Source organism: Eufriesea mexicana, unplaced genomic scaffold (assembly GCF_001483705.2).
Source record: "Eufriesea mexicana isolate 0111107269 unplaced genomic scaffold, ASM148370v2 scaffold571, whole genome shotgun sequence".
Taxonomy (NCBI): domain Eukaryota; kingdom Metazoa; phylum Arthropoda; class Insecta; order Hymenoptera; family Apidae; genus Eufriesea; species Eufriesea mexicana.
The window spans coordinates 1,034,815-1,054,867 of record NW_016908756.1 but is presented as its reverse complement, the minus strand read 5'-3'; the positions used below and the strand labels follow the sequence as shown (position 1 = coordinate 1,054,867).

At 34.9% G+C, this 20,053-nt stretch overlaps 3 protein-coding genes across 3 annotated transcripts; all 3 read left to right on the top strand.

Annotated features, from left to right (window-relative positions):
- The first annotated feature begins 5,724 nt into the window (after positions 1–5,724).
- On the top strand, positions 5,725–6,830 carry LOC108546056 (uncharacterized). Its single transcript, XM_017897975.1, has 2 exons — positions 5,725–5,737; positions 6,171–6,830. Exons 1-2 carry the CDS (start codon positions 5,735–5,737, stop codon positions 6,828–6,830), a joined length of 663 nt encoding a protein of 220 aa, XP_017753464.1. The 5' UTR covers positions 5,725–5,734.
- A 6,403-nt stretch (positions 6,831–13,233) lies between these two features.
- LOC108546055 (protein G12-like) lies at positions 13,234–13,893 on the top strand. Its single transcript, XM_017897974.1, has one exon. It carries the CDS (start codon positions 13,234–13,236, stop codon positions 13,891–13,893), a length of 660 nt encoding a protein of 219 aa, XP_017753463.1.
- A 3,584-nt stretch (positions 13,894–17,477) lies between these two features.
- On the top strand, positions 17,478–18,728 carry LOC108546059 (uncharacterized). Its single transcript, XM_017897977.1, has one exon. The coding sequence runs from the start codon at positions 17,481–17,483 to the stop codon at positions 18,726–18,728; it is 1,248 nt and encodes a 415-aa protein (XP_017753466.1). The 5' UTR covers positions 17,478–17,480.
- Positions 18,729–20,053: the final 1,325 nt, after the last annotated feature.

The window sequence follows — 20,053 nt, the reverse complement described above, 5'->3', positions numbered from 1 at the left end:
CACGGAAGAAATGTTCACAGTTAGTAATCTTGAACTTCGTAAAATAATTATAACGTCAATCAGCAATATCACTACTTCACGAAACCTTTTGAGATTTAATGTTTCCCTTTGAGGCGTGAGAACATTCCGCTATTTGTTACCGGTATGCCCGCTTGCCGCCAACTGGAAGTTGGCTGCAGCCGGAAATGCTAGGTATTTTTTTAGCGGGAAAATGTTGCATCTTTGAAATAGCTATGTGATAAAGTATCGATGTAAAATATCAAACTTTGTCTCTTATATTTAATAATGTCAATGAAGCAAATATAAATATATTTCTGTTGAGAAAAATTCCAAATTTCTATAATTAATTCATAAACTGAAATTGTTAATTATTCCATTACACTAATGGAAACACAAACCATTAGTATCTTTAGCAATGGTAAATAATCACCAATAATGAATTAAATAACAATGAATTCATATCCAGACTTATATTAGTAGGCTCGCTAAGGCTGTGTCTTCACTATGCAATTATAAAAGTTGATGAATTAATTATAAACGAACATTAAGTCACAGATGAAAGCGAGTGATTTTGTTCTTGGTAAAAAGAAAATGAAACTACGATGGTTATATACTTAGGTACCTTTTATTCACTTTCAAAGTTTCACATATACACGTTAATTATTAACAACATAATTCTTTGGTTCTTTTTTTATATCTATCAATTTATTTTTTATCCTTTCCTTTATTACCCGGAAAATATAAATATAAGACAGTCAATGAAAAATCCTACTTTCTATAACATAGTTATAATGTAAACAATAAACTAACTCTTTCTCTTTTTTTATAACTTCTAATTCTTCTTGAGTTTTTACTTCATCGTCACTTTCTCAATCGTTACTACGGTCTTCCTTCCTTTTTTTATTTACAAGTCCAGGGGTTTCAATAGCTGGTTGTGAACTTAATTTTGGATCAGTTAAATGATCATGAGCTGATTTGTTCTTATCGCGAAACTTTTTATTTAGTATCACAGATTCTTCTTCATCTTCCTCTGCTTCTTCACCAAATGATAAAAGATTGAAATCTCTGTAACAAAATTTTTCATTGTAAAGAATAATACTATCAGGACTAAATTCTACAAACATATATGATTTTTATCTTACTGCTGCTGCTTTAGTTTTTGAACTGTGCTTTATTTCTTCACTTTCCTGTACTATTATCCTTGGTGTAATATCAGAAAATGGATTGCTTAATATCATAATTTTTATCAATCTCGGATGATAAACTGCTCTATCATTCTACAAAAAGGAGAAAATATTATATTTATATTAATTCTTGATATATTATTTTGTAAACATTAAATTTACCTCATCAACAAGTGCTTCTTTAAGTTTAAGCATGTTACATATAGTTCCTCCAGTAAATTTACCAAAGATTGTATGTTTATTCTGCAAATCTGGTGTAGAACTAAGAGTAAGAAAGAATTGGGAACTATTGTCATCTTTTCCAGCATTAGCCATAGCAATTAAATCTCGTCGACAAAAACGTAATCTCGTGTGAAATTCCTCCTAAAACATATATATCCAATAATTGTTTTTTAATAAAAAAAGAATTCATTTCATTTTTAAATATAGTCTCACTTTAAATGATTCTCCATATATTTTACCACCTTCTCCTGTACTTGTTGAATCACCACCTCGTGTTATGACTCCTTTGATAATTCTATGAGAGATAGTGTCACCCTAATAACCTTCCACACATAATGGTATGAAATTTCTACATGCCTTTGGAGTTTCTTTCGCCCACAATTCTAACTCAATATCACCAACAGTTGTTTTATTGAAGCAATTATAAATATATTTCTGTTGCGAAAAATTCCAAATTTCTATAATTAATTCATGAATTGGTATTATTAATTATTCCATTATACCAATGGAAAAACAAACCATTATTATTTTCGACAATGGTTCCAACACTGTATATAATAATCACCAATAATGAATTAAATAAGAAGGAATTCATGTCTAGAATTATATTAGAAAGCTCGCTGAGGCTATGCTTTTGCCATGCAATTATACAGGTTGATGAATTAATTACAGACATACATGAAGTCAGATGAAGGCGAGTGATTTCGTTGGTAAAAAATAAAATGAAACTACGATGGTTATATGCTTAGGAACTTTTTATTCACTTTGAAAATTTCACATATACATTATTCTTTGCTTCTTCACTTTCCTGTACTATTATTTTTAGTATAATATCAGAAAATGGATTATTCAAAATTATAGTTTTTATCAATCTTGGAGGATAAAGTGGTCTATCATCCTACAAAAAAGAGGAAACATATTTATATCAATTTTTGATATATTTTCATGTAAACATTAAATTTACCACATCTATAAGTGCTTCTTCAAATTTATGTTATATATAGTTTCTCCAGTAACTTTATCAAAGATTGTTTGTTTATTCTGCAAATCTGGTGTAGAACTAAGAGTAAAGAAGAATTGGGAACCATTGTCATCTTTTCCAGCATTAGGCATAGCAATTAAATCTTGTCGACAGAAAAGTAATATTGTATGAAATTTGTCCTAAAACACATATGTCCAATAATTATTTTTGAATAAGAAAGGAATTCATTTTATTTTTAAATACAGTCTCACTTTAAATGGCTCCATATATTTTACCACCTTCTTCTGTACCTGTGCGATCACCACCTTGTGTTATAAATTCTTTGATAATTCTATGAAATACAGCGTCATCCTAATAACCTTCCATACATAATTGTATGAAATTTCTAAATACTTTTGAAGTTTCTTTTGCCCATAATTTTAACTGAATATCACCATCAATTGTTTTCATTAAACCTAGTTATAACAAATGTATTAGTTTTATTAATGTAAAATACTTTTAAGATCAAATTTATAAAAATTTATTATTTATTATTGTAATTCAAATTAGAAATTATTTAATATATTAATATAGAAATTGAGAAAGTAAATACTGTATAGTGGTTAAATTTTTAAAAACAGATATACAATCCATTGAAATATTAATAATTAATACTTATTACTTTACCCTTAGTGGCTGGCTCTTGCATATAAATATTACTTGTGTTTGTAAGTCTCCTATATGAAAAGAATCTTGCGTCAATAATATTTCATATTAAATCTTTAGTCATTTACAAATTAGTCAATCAAATGGTTCTTTTCTCGAATAATCATCAGCAGGTGAGACGTACCATTTACCTCCTGTTAACGTTAGCTTTATTGGCCCAATCAATTCCATGTGCCACAGTTCCTGCTGCTTTTATAGCTTCTTAGTTCCTATAGATATTTCTACACATTTGTGTCTTAATGCTATATTCACATCCTATATTCCATTTATCTTTAATTTTTATAACTATTACCAAGTATCCATTCTCCATCTTTTCAGTGATCCTCATATTTGCATGTTGGTGTCACACATCCTTCTCTCTTGATACATATGCTGCTTCTTTTATGTTTCTTGATTTGACACAATATGCATTTCCTCTTCTCACTGTTTTCATTCGAACCTCTCCCTTTTCTTTATACACCTCAGCTCCATCATTCTGAAACTTAATACATTAGGAATGATCATTGACTTTGCCCACTGATATTAATATTTATTTAGACCAGGAATACAACAAACCTTTCAATCTCATTATATTCACTATATTTAGTTGTTATAAGAGGCCATCACCTAAATTAATTTCATTCCTTCTGTCGCCAGAGCCATCTCCATTTTATGAAACTTTACTTTAACATCAAAGATTTGTATCTTGTATGTTACATGGTTAGCCAACCTTGAATCCAACAGATGTATCATAACATAATTGTATTGATGCTTCAATTTTTTCTTGTTCTAAAATATAATTCTTGACACCTCATAGCTCTACGCTGGTGATATTCCATGAGTCCAATATTTTTCTACTGTTGCACATGTCTGTTTATTTCAACAGAGTATTATCTTTCCACAACCAAGTTCTGCTATCACTAATAAAAGGTGGAAAAACAATGGCTCACAACTTACACCATTTGTAAAGGTGTACCATTGCATATTTGTTGTCTACCAGGTGAAGAAATAAATGCTGATTGTCTAGTTGAAACCACTGTTTGGGCTGAATTTATTAAAGAATATAGCAAACTTTATAGGATTCTTACGCGAATAAAAAAAAGGTAAGAGAATGTGTGTTAGTTATTTATGTCGTTTTATTATTTCATTTATTTCGTCTACCAATTCACGTGGATTTAGGTGACCTGTTTGAATTCTTGCTGTACATACCAATAGTTTATCATTAATTACTATTTTCTGCGTAGTCAATTTATGAACTTCATGCACGCATTATATAAACCATATCCTAGGACATGTTCACATATCATTTTTGTTCACATTCTGCTTCTAGTTTCGTTTAGAATTAAATATTTTCACGGAAGATCGTGACGGTCGTTGTTACGAAATCATGTACACCATCAAATAATAAGTAATAACTAACCAATTAGCGTTAAATTCTTTACAAAAATTGTACATGTTGCCTAAAGTTCCAGCTTTGCAATGCAATTATAAAAATTCATAAATTAATCATGGAAATTGAGTTATTCGTTAACTTTTCACTGTCGGAGCCTTTCCATCCATTTTTATCCAATCTCTGTACTTCTCGGTCAAGCATAGGAATTTTCGAATGTCATCGTTAGACCACAACTCCATTTGGAAACTGTTCGAAATAAATCTATAATTAATGAAGTAATAAAACTTTAATCGTAAATATCTCAAAAATTGTTTAGCAGTTGCGGCTATAATGATATATTTTCTTAAACTGCATAACGATATCTACAAACCTGCAAAGTATCAACTAAATCGGTGCTCCGCAGGACTTGCACTCTCCTTGTTAGTCGCTCTTTGTTTAGTCGCGGAAATCCTCGAGGCCGTTATACCAGAAACGATGAGCCGCCATGGCAGGCAGTTACTACCACGTGCTGCCATAATATCGAGCAAAAGTTTGCCTGGCCAGCGGTAGAAAATAATTTGATACGACTCGCCGTTGCAACTTGAACACAGGTGGAACGTCGAATCTATTGTTGCCCGTTTGGAGAACAATTACGATGCCGTTTTTGCGGCATCCGGCAATTAGGTATCCCGGGAACCTTGGTTATTGCCATTGGCTGAGATCGTGTAACGATGAATTCGTCCTTCTTTCTCTCTCCCGCAAGCTGTGCTTAGACGTTTAGCTTGTAATCAAGTAGCTTCTGTAACGTGTCGAAACTTTGGTACTCTTGGAGGCGACGATATCAAAATGGCGTATAAAGCCGATATTAATATAGTTATTATGAAGGACCTAAATCAACTTTTGTATACTCTGGCTTTGCGTCGTTTTATTGCAGCGGGATATTGACAGTAAAATTACTATGCTTCAAAGATAATGTGAGAAATAACGATAATATATGGATATATCTGAGAAAATTGTCTTTCTACGTGAATTAATTTTGTTCAGATTGCCATATTGGACAGATAGTATCTCTAATGACCCAAGTTATCGGCAATTTGAATCGCTGGAACTAATCCAAGAGTAAATAAATATTATCTTTATTATGCCTAATATTTCGAAAATTACAAGATTTTTTATGAAAATCGACTGATAATATCTTATCGTTTTAGATAATAGGTCAGTACTGAGTGAGTATATAAACCACTGACGGTCTACGATAACTGTATATTCGAATACAATTTGGCAAGCAACATGGTAAGTCAATTAATAATTTCTCAATCCACTTCTGAATACCAATCTTCGAATAAACTAAAATTATTAGATTAGAAATCTTTATAAAAATCATTGAAGCCACTTCAATATTCAATAACTTGTACTACGAATACCAAAAGCGAAAGAAAATGTTCAAAACTCGAACAAAAATTATTTACAAGACGAACAACCATGATTGAAAATATTCTTATAATATTACAGCAATCCCAAAAATTCATTTTCGCCTTTCTCCCAATTTTTAAATTACTTTCGAAATTTATTTATTAATAATTATCACTCTCAGTACCATTTACAAAATTTGTCCTGCCTATTTATTAACAATTATCACACATGATATTATTTAAAATACTTCTCATCTTCATCTGCTGTAATAATTTTCCACAGACACTTACATATTTATTTTCTTTATGCCCAGTTGAAATTCAGCCTCGTAGTCGTAGCCGTGTTGGCCCTGACCAGTCCTCTGAACGCCTGGCAAGTGCCACGTTCAGGCAATGGTGCCCTCGCCGACGAGGTGCAAGACTTAGTGGACCTCGTTCCCCTGGACGACATGGTCGCCATCCTCTTGGAATACGTCGCTGAGGATGCCGAGTTCCAACGGCTGGTCACGTACTTACAGTCAGACGAATTCAGGAACCTGATCGCAGACATCGAAGCCATGCCAGAATTCACTCAAATCTTGAACTACATACAGGCCGCAGGTCTCGACATCTACAGCCTGGCAAACAAGGTCAACGACTTTCTGCACCTGAAGGAACTCACTCCACCTCTGCAACGTGTGCGTGCTCTGAAGATCACCGGAGGAATCCGTGGCTTCCTCGATGACATCGAGGCTCTGATGCCCAGACAAAAATTCATCGATATGTGGAACGAGAAGAAGGCCACGTCCACTGTGTTCCGAGACTTCGTCAATTTCTTGGGCTCAACACCCGTCCAAACGATCGTCAACAAAGTCTGCGCTGACCCTCACTTCCAGAATATTTTGGTCATGGCTAAGAGAGACCACGTCGACGTTGCTGCCGTGAAAAGATTCTTGGAAAGCATGTTGGGCCTCACTGTCCCATGCACCGTCTAAATGTTGATATTCGTGTTCCTTCATTTGCATAGCGTTAAGTACAGTAAATAAATAAGCATAATCAAAACTTATCTTGTTTAATCCCTCCATATTCCCTCTGGTTTCACCATTCAGAGTGTTTTCTCGTCAAAAATTACAAATAGCACTGTTATTCGAGTTCTCCTTTTACTCCTTGCATCGTTTCATTAATTACAGTTCATGTGTCAACAAAAGTCTGTCAAAGCTTCTTAGCCGGTTGGTGACGCTGATTGGCGGGTTGCATACTGTCAGGCTGTAAGATCGGAACTTCGAACGAAAATATCATAGATAAAACTCCCCCATGTTATAGATACTATTTCAATTGCAATTATATATATATCCAAAAGAATACTTTTTTTCCAAATTTTTATTTAACACATTGCTTCGTAGTGATTGCAATAATTAAAATGGAATTTCGTATTCGTGGTTTGAAATTGTAAATTTGATTATAACCACGTTACGAAATAAGGAAGAAATGCGACAAAGAACCAGAAAATTTACTGTGAAACGAAAATAAAACACAGGAATGCAATGTAAAATCGTTTGCTCTGCAAAACGTGCAGATGAAAGAAGAAAATGTTTATTTGAACATTTCTCACGCAGGAAGTGTTTATTAAATATAAAATATCCGGAAAATTTTGAGGCAAATAAATAATAAGACATAAGTTGCAATGGTTTCAATTTACGTGGGCCCAATTTAATCATATTTCCATTTTAGCAAACACTTAAAATGTTAACGAGTACTTGTTTGTTCCAAAAACTAAACTGATTGAACTGTCGATAGGACGATAGAAGCAGAAATCACACCATATTTGTTTTGAAAATTTCTTGATATAAACTTTTCGCTGATAATCAACGAGGTACTAGTGTTACAAGTGCTGCTTGGAAGTTGCTCGACCGATCAAATCTTATCTTCTTCTCAACTGAAGTACTACCCTCTCTTGTACTTCTCAGCACGATAATTGTACATATATAAATCGAACGCTTGAAGATTCATAGGTATTAACCTATTCCCAGAGCGTTGACGAAATTCACGAAAATTATGACATATAAATCACGTACTTAAATTTTTTCACGATGTCAACTGGTCTTGCGATGTTCCATTCTTTGATTGACCAATTTCTCATATTAATTCTCCACGAAATTTCAATATTTCCTACTAGGATTCTATTACTATCAATTTAATTCCATATTATAAAATTTCTTCAAAATTAATTTAAAATTCCACCAAAACTCTGCCAAAATGCTCTTCCTATATAATGAGGCCCTTCGAATTAATATTCAACGAACCCTGCAGACAAATTCATATTTAAAAATTATAAAATTATAAAATTTATATATATAGTATCAAGGAAAGTACATATATAGTACCAAGAAAAGTATAAAAGAATATAGTACCAGACAAACTCCTATTTAAAAATTATAAAATTATAAAAATTATATAGTACCGAGAAAAGCATCACCTTAATTCAATCATTCATCTGGTATTTTTCTATGCCAATATATGCCACGTCAAAGTCGTTCGAGAATCACGAATTTCGTTATCACGTTGTACATCTGATTATTTCGAGTAGGACAAGTATAAGAGGTGCAATCAAACAGAAAAGTTTCCAGAGCGTATCAAGATCGAAAATAGAGAAGATGGCTCATTTCGGTAGGCAACAGGTTTACAAAAACAGAGAGGAAAGATCGAACTGGGAAGAATGTGATCGATAGAACACGCCTGAGAATTTGATCGCTTATCACAGAATCTCGGTGAACGATCGGTCAAATAACATATTCAAATGTGGTCAATAACGGCCCACTTCGCGTTTATCTGGTTAGCATGCAAACAGATAAGCGTGTAGGACACTCACCTGATGTTATCGCTGCTTGCATGCCAAAACATCGAGAAGGTTAATCCCTCTGTGCGTAAGTCAGGTACAACTGCAACAAACGAGAAAATATTGTTAATAGCAACCATGGATAATTTTTATTAATCGAATAAAAAGCATTCCTCTATCGATTTCTTTTTGGCCACCTTTGTCCTCGACATTGCAACCACCGATTTATAATAATAGGCGATACATCGTTTTATTAATATTATACTACTTGCCAGTGGAACTACCGATCGTTAGTATGTAATAAGTTAGTGTAATAATAGCATACCTAACTATAGTGTACACCAGAAGTCTATAGAATTAAACTTCTCCTTGGGATAGCCAGGAAATATTTGGATCATAAGAAAGGGTATACTATCGTGTTTCAATTTTAATGAAAAATAAATAGAAAGCTCTTAAAGTATATTTAATGTTTGACACAATTACAGGCACTCAAAGAATGTTAATTGCTCAATTAATATAGTTAATGAAAATTAAAGAGAAAATAAGGAGGGAATAAATAAATGAAATATAAAACAGAGCTTCCAATTTATATTTAGACAATTTTAAACTCTGCGAATTCTCGGAAATTATTTTGCAAAATTACAAAAATTAAAATTCGATATTATATTGGAAAGAATATAACTAGACACGAAATGAAAATAAAAGATCTAAATAAAATAAAATAATTTTGTTCATATAAAGAATATTATATAAAAAATAGACACGAAATAAAAATAAGTATCTTCTTCTCAACTGAAGTACTACCTTCTCTTGTACTTCTCAGCGCGATAATTGTACATATATAAATCGAACGCTTGAAGATTCATAGGTATTAACCTATTCCCAGAGCGTTGACGAAATTCACGAAAATTATGACATATAAATCACGTACTTAAATTTTTTCACGATGTCAACTGGTCTTGCGATGTTCCATTCTTTGATTGACCAATTTCTCATATTAATTCTCCACGAAATTTCAATATTTCCTACTAGGATTCTATTACTATCAATTTAATTCCATATTATAAAATTTCTTCAAAATTAATTTAAAATTCCACCAAAACTCTGCCAAAATGCTCTTCCTATATAATGAGGCCCTTCGAATTAATATTCAACGAACCCTGCAGACAAATTCATATTTAAAAATTATAAAATTATAAAATTTATATATATAGTATCAAGGAAAGTACATATATAGTACCAAGAAAAGTATAAAAGAATATAGTACCAGACAAACTCCTATTTAAAAATTATAAAATTATAAAAATTATATAGTACCGAGAAAAGCATCACCTTAATTCAATCATTCATCTGGTATTTTTCTATGCCAATATATGCCACGTCAAAGTCGTTCGAGAATCACGAATTTCGTTATCACGTTGTACATCTGATTATTTCGAGTAGGACAAGTATAAGAGGTGCAATCAAACAGAAAAGTTTCCAGAGCGTATCAAGATCGAAAATAGAGAAGATGGCTCATTTCGGTAGGCAACAGGTTTACAAAAACAGAGAGGAAAGATCGAACTGGGAAGAATGTGATCGATAGAACACGCCTGAGAATTTGATCGCTTATCACAGAATCTCGGTGAACGATCGGTCAAATAACATATTCAAATGTGGTCAATAACGGCCCACTTCGCGTTTATCTGGTTAGCATGCAAACAGATAAGCGTGTAGGACACTCACCTGATGTTATCGCTGCTTGCATGCCAAAACATCGAGAAGGTTAATCCCTCTGTGCGTAAGTCAGGTACAACTGCAACAAACGAGAAAATATTGTTAATAGCAACCATGGATAATTTTTATTAATCGAATAAAAAGCATTCCTCTATCGATTTCTTTTTGGCCACCTTTGTCCTCGACATTGCAACCACCGATTTATAATAATAGGCGATACATCGTTTTATTAATATTATACTACTTGCCAGTGGAACTACCGATCGTTAGTATGTAATAAGTTAGTGTAATAATAGCATACCTAACTATAGTGTACACCAGAAGTCTATAGAATTAAACTTCTCCTTGGGATAGCCAGGAAATATTTGGATCATAAGAAAGGGTATACTATCGTGTTTCAATTTTAATGAAAAATAAATAGAAAGCTCTTAAAGTATATTTAATGTTTGACACAATTACAGGCACTCAAAGAATGTTAATTGCTCAATTAATATAGTTAATGAAAATTAAAGAGAAAATAAGGAGGGAATAAATAAATGAAATATAAAACAGAGCTTCCAATTTATATTTAGACAATTTTAAACTCTGCGAATTCTCGGAAATTATTTTGCAAAATTACAAAAATTAAAATTCGATATTATATTGGAAAGAATATAACTAGACACGAAATGAAAATAAAAGATCTAAATAAAATAAAATAATTTTGTTCATATAAAGAATATTATATAAAAAATAGACACGAAATAAAAATAAGAGATTAAAATAAAGTAGAATAATTTTGTATATATAAAAAATATTATAATCTTCATGATAGATGATCATCGTAGTTGCTCATCAAAAATTGGAAAATTACTGTTTCTTATTTCTGAAATAATATTTTACAAGTCTCCAAAATTCTATTTTACCACTACGAACTGGTAACCTCCATATTTAAAAAATTTGTATTAAATTTAATGGTAAAGAAACGAGTGTTCAATACTCGTCGAAGATCAACCCAATCACGAAATTGTGATTTCGATTTCGAAGAGTATAGTCGTCACCAGGATCCCTAATCGGAGTCGCGTGGACCCCCAACTATGGAGTCATTCTCCTTAGTCTCCCCTTGTTTCGTTGCGAAAATCTTCAAAGCTGTTAAACCGGAAACGATGAGCCACCATAGCAGGTTGTTACTACCACGTGGTGCCATAATATCGAGCAAAAATTTGCCTACCTAGGGAGAAAATTATTTCATACGACACGCCGTTGCAACTTGAACACAGGTGGAACGTCGAATCTATGGTTGCCTGTTTGGAGAACAATTACGATGTCGTTGTTGCGACATCCGGCAATTAGGTATCCCGGGAACCTTGATTATTGCCATTGGCTGAGATCGTGTAACGATGAATTCGTCCCTCTTTCTTTCTCCCGCAAGCTGTGCTTAGCAGTTTAGCTTGTAATCAAGTAACTTCTGCAACGTGTCGAAACTTTGGAACTCTTGGAGAGGACGATACCAAAATGGCGTATAAAGCCGATATTAATATAGTTATTATGGAGGATCTAAATCAAATTTGGTATACTCTGGATTTACGACGTTTTATTCCAGTGGGATATTGATGGTAAAATTACTATTCGTCATACCTGTATCGCAAAGATAATGTGGGAAATAACGACGATGAAAATGATATAACGATAATAAATGTATATTGGTAACAATTATGTTTCTATGTGAATTTCTTAATTTCGTTCGGGCTGCTATATTGGACAGACTCTAATGACCCAAGTTATCGGCAATTTGGATCGCTGGAACTAATCTAAGAGTAAATAAATATTATCTTTATTATTATCTAATATTCCAAAATTGTTTATGAAAATCGACTGATACTATCTTATCGTATTGGATAATAGGTCAGTGCTAAATGAGTATATAAGTTACCGCACGGTACGACAATTATACATTCGAATCCAATTGAGGAAGCAACATGGTAAGTGAACTAACAATTTTTCACTACATCTCTGAATACTAATCTTCAAATAAAAATAATTATACTTAGAAATTCTTATACAAATAGTTGTAGTCTATTCAATATTCAGTAACTTGTACTATAAACACTAAAAGCGAATGAGAATGTTATAAACTTGAAGAAAAATTATTGAAGACATACAACCATAACTGAAAATATTCTTATATTATTATTTAATCCCCAAAAATACATATTCAACTTCCTTCTGATATTTATTTAATAATATTCCTCACTCAGAATTCTATTCCTAATATCTTTCTATTATAAATAGTAAAAGCGAATGAGAATGTTATAAACTTGAAGAAAAATGATTGAAGACACATAACCATAACTAAAAATATTCCTATATTATTACTTAATTCCCAAAAATAAACATTCAATTTCCTCCTAATATTTATTTAATAATATTTCACACTCAGAATTCTATTCCTAATATCTTTCCTTCTTATTTACTGTCATTTTCCACTCCCAATGATGTATATAAAATTTCTTCACTTTATATTATTTGTAACATATGTTACTCATACTACAGGGTGTCCTAAAAAAGTGTATACACACTTTGCGTGATTATAAAAACAGTATATATTTAGGATTACAGATTACAGAAAAAATAAATTAGAAAGAATAAGGCATTAAAGTGTGTATACATATTTTTGGGACACTCTGTATTAACAAAATTTTTCTTTCTCCTTTTTTAACATTTCTCAGCCACGACATTACTTGTGAAATTTTTCCTTCTCATTTATTAACAGTTATCATGTACGATATTATTTAAAATACTTCTCACTTTCATTTACTATTATAATTCTTCATTGTTATAATTATATTCATCTTCTGCGTTCCCAGATGAAATTCACTCTCGCAGTTTTGGCCGTCGTGGCCCTGTTCAGCCCCCTGAACGCCTGGCAAGTGCCACGTTCAGGCAATGGTGCCCTCGCCGACGAGGTGCAAGACTTAGTAGATCTCGTTCCCGTCGAGAAAATGGACGCCATCCTCAAGGAATACGTCGCTGAGGATGCCGAGTTCCAACGGCTGGTCACGTACTTACATTCACAGGAATTCACGGGCCTGATCACAGACATCGAATCCATGCCAGAGTTCATCCAAGTCTTGAACTACATCCAGACCGCAGGTGTCGATATCTACAGCCTGGTGAACAAGGTCAACGACTACCTGAACCTGACGCCACTCACTCCACCTCTGCAACGTGTGCGCGCTCTGAGGATCACCGGAGGAATCCGTGGCTTCCTCGATGACATCAAGGCTCTGATGCCCAGAGAAAGATTCATGGCTTTGTGGCACGAGAAGAAGGCCACGTCCACTGTGTTCCGAGACTTCGTACAATTCATGGGCTCAACACCCGTTCAAACGATCGTCAACAGAGTCTGCGCTGACGCTCGCTTCCACAATATTTTGGCCATGGCTACGAGAGACCACGTCAACATCAATGACATCAAAAGATTCTTGGAAAACGAGTTCGGCCTCACTGTCCCATGCACCGTCTAAATGTTGATATTCGTGTTCTTTCATTTGCATAGCGTTAAGTACAGTAAATAAATAAGCATAATCAAAACGACTCTCGTTGAATCCCTCGATATTCCCTCCAGTTTCATCATTCAGAGTGTCTTCTCGTCCAAAATTGCAAATAGCACGGTTATTCGAGTTCTCCTTGTACTCCCTGCATCGTTTCATTAATTGCAGTTCATCTGCCAACAAAAGTTTGTCGAAGTTTCTTAACCTGCTGGTGACTCTGCATGGCGGGTTGCATACTGAATTATTTCATCTAGCTTTTATAGATTTTCGTGAATATTAATAGTTTTTGAACAGTTGGGTATTCTAATTGATTGGAATTGCTTGATAGAAGTTTAAAGTAGCAATTTAATTTTAGCTCGAATTGATTATCCTTATCGGGATTGGCATGATCGCGATTGTATGATGCTAGAGGATTGGGGAAAGAAGATTTGTAGGGAAGACAAATTTTTCGTGTGTTTCAATAATTGTCTTTCATAATTATATTAACGGGGCTTATCTTGCTTTTCGATGTTAATCAAACTTCTTTCTTATCGGAAATTATTTGTTCACCTTACAAGATTGCTCAACAGTCGGTATAAATTATTTGAACATACATGTAGAAATATATTGGAATTAATGAATTTGAATATCTTAGGATGAACCTGCTCTATATGCAATTTATACTGAATCAATTAATCGACAAAATATTCTAAACTTTACTGAGAATATAATATTATGGAATATTTAATTATGTAGTATTTTGTAATTTTAGAGTTCGTATATAATCAAATTAATCTTACTCGCTGTTATCTCAACACGAGAAATTCAATATCGAATCAGATTTATGACAGCTATATCAAAGTATGAGAATAGGGTGACTAATGTCATAATAAATTAGATATTGAAAACGAGATGAAAGATAAAACCAATATACTCTTACTATCTTTATGATATTTTGCAATGGATTAAAATTATGCACAAACTTGCAGTAACACAATGAGACGAAGATTCATCAGTCTTAATTTCTCGTTATACCCAGTATTTTTTCGTGGTGACGAAAATTCTGATATCAAATCTGAAATAAATGAAATATAATTTAACTTTCGTTTTGCGTTAATTGTCACTGACATGGCGTGGCGACCATCGTGCTCACGTGCATTTGCCAAAAGATGGATTTGGATTTTAAGGGGTTTCTACTTTCGAGATAGACCCTCTGTTTCCTACATATGCACCTTCTCGATGGTACTCCTGTCTAAGGCAGGGCCTGCTAGGTAGCCTTACTGATGAGTCCGCTAGCAGGTCCGGGAAGAAATGTATCCTTTCCTTTTTCTTTTGTCTCTTCTAGCACCACTGCAACACCAAGAATATCTGCTACATTAAGCAACTTCAGGAACTGTGAAAGAGGGTTTCCACAATGGTGAACCATCGCTATTCAGAGAAGTCGTCTAATTTTTATTAGTCGTTTTACCCAAAATCAAAAATGGCACAGTTATTCCAATTTTTATTAATTGTCCTATCCAAAATTACAAATAGCACAGTTATTCCAATTTTTATTAATTGTGTTGTCCAAAATCGCAAATAGCACAGTTATTCCAATTTTTATTAATTGTCTTACCCAAAATCAAAAATAGCACAGTTATTCCAATTTTTATTAATTGTCTTGCCCAAAAATTACAAATAGCACAGTTATTCCAATTTTTATTAATTCTCTTGCCCAAAATTACAAATTGCACAGTTATTCTAATTCTTACTAGTCATCTTACCCAAAGTTACAAATAGCACAGTTGTTCCAATTTTTATTAGTCATCTTACCCAAAATCAAAAATAGCACAGTTATTCCAATTTTTATTAATTGTCTTGCCCAAAAATTACAAATAGCACAGTTATTCCAATTTTTATTAATTGTCTTTGCCCAAAATTACAAATAGCACAGTAATTCTAATTTTTACTAGTCATCATACCCTAATTTACAAATAGCACAGTTATTGTAATTCCTATTAGTTATTTCACCAAAAATAAAAAATAGTACAGTTATTCAAATTTTTATTAATTGTCCTATCCAAAATTACAAATAGCACAGTTATTCCAATTTTTATTAATTATGTTGCCCAAAATCGCAAATAGCACAGTTATTCCAATTTTTATTAATTGCCTTATCCAAAATCACAAATGGCACAATTATTTTAATTCTCATTATACTCTCTGCATCTTTTCATTACATACAAAATTGGTCTGTCAAACAAAAGTCTAAAATTTGACTAAAATTTTTCTTCACAACTTTAATTACACATGAATCTTTCTATAACTGACAGACAATCCCTCGAAGCTTCCTAGCCCGTTTGTCAGCCACAATGGCGGGTTGCATACTGTCAGGCTTCAAGCCCGAGACTTCGAGCGAAGATAACACAGATAAAACTGCCCGATGTTATCGATACTATTCTAATTTTGATTATGCAATACTAATCTTTCAAATTTTTACTTGAAACTTTGCACAAAACACTAATCCTTCAAATTGTGAAATTTAAATTTTGCTTTATACTGATTGCAATAATTATAATTCAATCTTATTTCGTACGCATTGATTTTGATTTTACAAACGAATCTGAGACAGTACATTGCAAAATGACGAAGAAATGCTTGAAAGGATCAGAAAACTCACTGTGAGACGAAGCAAAATAAAATTCAAAGAGACAACCCAAAATCGTATGCTCTGCAAAACGTGCAGGTGCAAAAAGAACACGTTTATTTGCATATTCTTCACGCAAGAAGTGTTCACTAAAAATAAAACACCCAGAAAATTTTTAAACAAATAAATAATAAGACACATTATTCGACAAATGCCAAAAATGATTTCAAATGAAATAGTTGCAATTTACCTGGGCCTAATTTAATCACATTCTTGTTATACTAATAATCGCTTGAAAGGTTAATGAATATTTGTTTGTCACCAGGTTTGATCTGATTGAAGTGTCGATTGGACGATGAAAACAAAAGTCATGTCATATTTGTTCTGGAGATTCCTTGATTTTATTAATTTTTCACTGATAATCAACGAAGTATTAATCACACAGGTGCTGTTTGGAAACAGGTGCACGACCGATCAAATCTTATCTTTTTCTCAACCGATCTAGTGCCCTCTCTTGTACTTCTCGTCCCGATAATTGTATATATATAAATCGGACGCTGGGAGTCTCATCATCTACTAATTTCTTCTCGCAGAGTAAAGGTGAGTTCCAAGAATATTACCAAGTATTAATTTAAATAATCAAAATAATTCTTCTACTAAGTCTACTAGACCTGACGATCTTCTATACTTTCATTGCTTCCTATACCATTTCTCCATCAAATTTCAATACTCTCTATTACCAAGAATCCTTTCCAAATTAAATTTCCTATTTTTCTTTCAAAATTCTTCTAAAATTTTTTAAATTCTTTCAAAAGTCCCCTAAAATGTGTCAAAATACTTCAAGCATGGACTCAGTGAACACTGTAGACACGATCCTATTTCCATAGAAAGCATTCAGTACTTAAAGCAGCTTCTTCTGGGTTCAGTGGTTCATTCAGTACCGTCCATTTTACAGATGAAGTTCTCAGCGATCCTGTTCACGGCGTTCGTTGCGTTCGCAACGGTGAACTGCCACTACCTGCCGAACTTTGGCAAGGGTCAGCTGTACGAGGACATCCAGTACTTCCTAGACCTGATCCCCATGGACCAAGTGGCGGAGGTTGTCCTTGAATACGCCGCCGAAGACACGGAGTTCCAATCTCTGCTGGCGTACTTCCAGACAAGCGAGTTCAAGACCATGCTGACAGAGGTCGAGGGCATCCAGTCGTTCCACAAGTTCACCAACTTCCTGGAGACGAACGGAGTCTACATCGACAAAGTGCTGAACAAACTGAACAATATCGTGGGGATCCCAGCGTACCAGCAGTTCTCTGTCATCAGGGATCAGATCACCGGTGGACTGAAAGGTCTGTTCGAGGACGTGAAGGCACTGGTGTCCTACGACCTGTTCATCCATGGCTACGTGAAGAAGATGAGGGAATCCGAGGCCTTCCGCGGCTTCGTCGCTGAGCTCAAGTCCCAGGGCAACCAGCAATTCGTCAACGACCTGTACGCGAACCAACGTTGGCTGCAATTCCGTGCCATGCTCGTCCGTAATGGACTCGACGTGACCTTGGTCGAGGACATCATCTACACCGTCCTCGGCATAGAGTTCCCCGTGATCGAAGTCAAAGCCAGCGTGATGACATCCAAGGCTCTGTCAAGGGACATCCACGAGTTCATGGCTCTGGTTGACCAGAAAGCGATCCAGCAGGTGGTGCTATCTTACTTGGAAGACGACGAGGTGCAACGCGCGATAGAGTACATGTACAGTGACAGATTCCACAACCTGGTCCACGTGGTCGAGAACTTGACCGAGTACCAGCAACTGGTGCAATTCATGGAGGACTCTGGCTTGGACATGTACGGACTGCTCAATAAGATCCACCATCTGTTCGGCATGGAAGACTACGTACCACCCAAACCCATCGGCAAGCTACTCTCCAACCTTGGTGGTCTGAAAGCTATGGTCCACGACGTGGTCGCCACTCTCCCACTGGACAAACTCAAGACTCTGTACAACCAGAAGATGCAAACCTCGCCGGCGTTCCAAGAATTCATGACGAGACTTCAGTCCCCAGAGTTCCAGACCATCATCAACACCCTGTACACGAATCCTCTGTTCCTGGAAATGAGACAGAAGGTCATCGATGACGGAGTCGACCTCGAACCTTTCAGGGATGTGATTGAAAACATGCTTGGCATCCACCTTCCCAGACCCTAAATCGATGTGACATGTCTCGAATACCGTTTATGATTCCTTGGACCACTGATTTCTGATTCTGCGATTAATTGTAACGAGTTCTGATCGTTCGAGGTATTATCGAATGATGCAAGGACGACCGGATTTTTTGATTAAATTTTCAAGATAACTACGTTGTTCGTCAATAAGTCCTATTTAATTCTGGCAGAGTAGAAGAACCTGTAGACTCCAGGTTGGGTAGAATGGTAGAGTTGCGCAATTTTCTCTTCTTATCTTTCTTAATCGTCCACAAATTCGCTATTCTCTTCTCTGTCTTCGTCTTGGCTTTGATCGTAACTTTGTCCATGTCTTTGTTTATTCTTGGTTCATGATCTTGTCTATGTCTCTATCCTTCGCTAATGACGTTACCTGTGTCTTTGCCTATGTCTTTGTCCACGGATTTCATTATGTCCTCGTCTATGCTTTCATTTACGTCTTCGTCTACATCCTAGCCGTGAGAAGCTCCATCAAGGTCCATTTTTGTGTAAGTCTTCCTGTATAAATTTGCAACCAGTCGAGGTGACTACCGTCTCATCAGGGATCTTGATCAACGTTCAAGCTCTGCTTACGTCGCTCCTGCCAAATATTGACAGAGTTTATGACGTTGACAGAGACCTCATCCTAAACAATTGCTCGGATGATGAACATGTCTCGTTCACTCTTTGGTCACCAGTGCAACCTAGATTGCATCAAGACACGTCACATCCAACTTTCAAGCTTTCATTCCATCTGGAAGAATACATCTTGTCAATTTTTCTTTTCTCTGTCAGTTTTTCTCTTCCCTGTCAATTCTTCTCTTCTCTGTCACTTTTTCTCCTCCCTGTCAATTTTTCTGTTCCCTGTCAGATTTTCTCTTCCCTGTCAACTTTTCTCATGTCTGTCAATTTTTCTCTTTGTCAGTTTCTCTCCTCCCTGTCATTTCTTCTCTTCCCTGTCAATTTTTTCCTCCATCTCATCCGATTTCCTTCGTTTGTCGACGCCTATCACTTTCTCCCTCTTCCCGTCTCTTTACGGCTCTCAACGCGGCAATGGCGATTTCCGGGGCTTATTAAATTGTAACAATTTTAATTAGAGGAGCGGCGTGCACCGGCTTGTTTCTCCCCTTGTTCGTTCCACGGCTGATTGTTGCCAGGGAAGGACAGAGGGTGGCTCAATCCCGCGGCAAACGGGAAGACGCGTCGGTTGAGACGCCTCTTACTTTCCTTTTAAAAGTTAGCGCCACGTGCTCCAACACGGTCCTCTTTTATTTATCCAATGGCCGCCGCTGCTATTCCGGCCCATTCGCTGCACGCGGTGCCCTTTTGCTT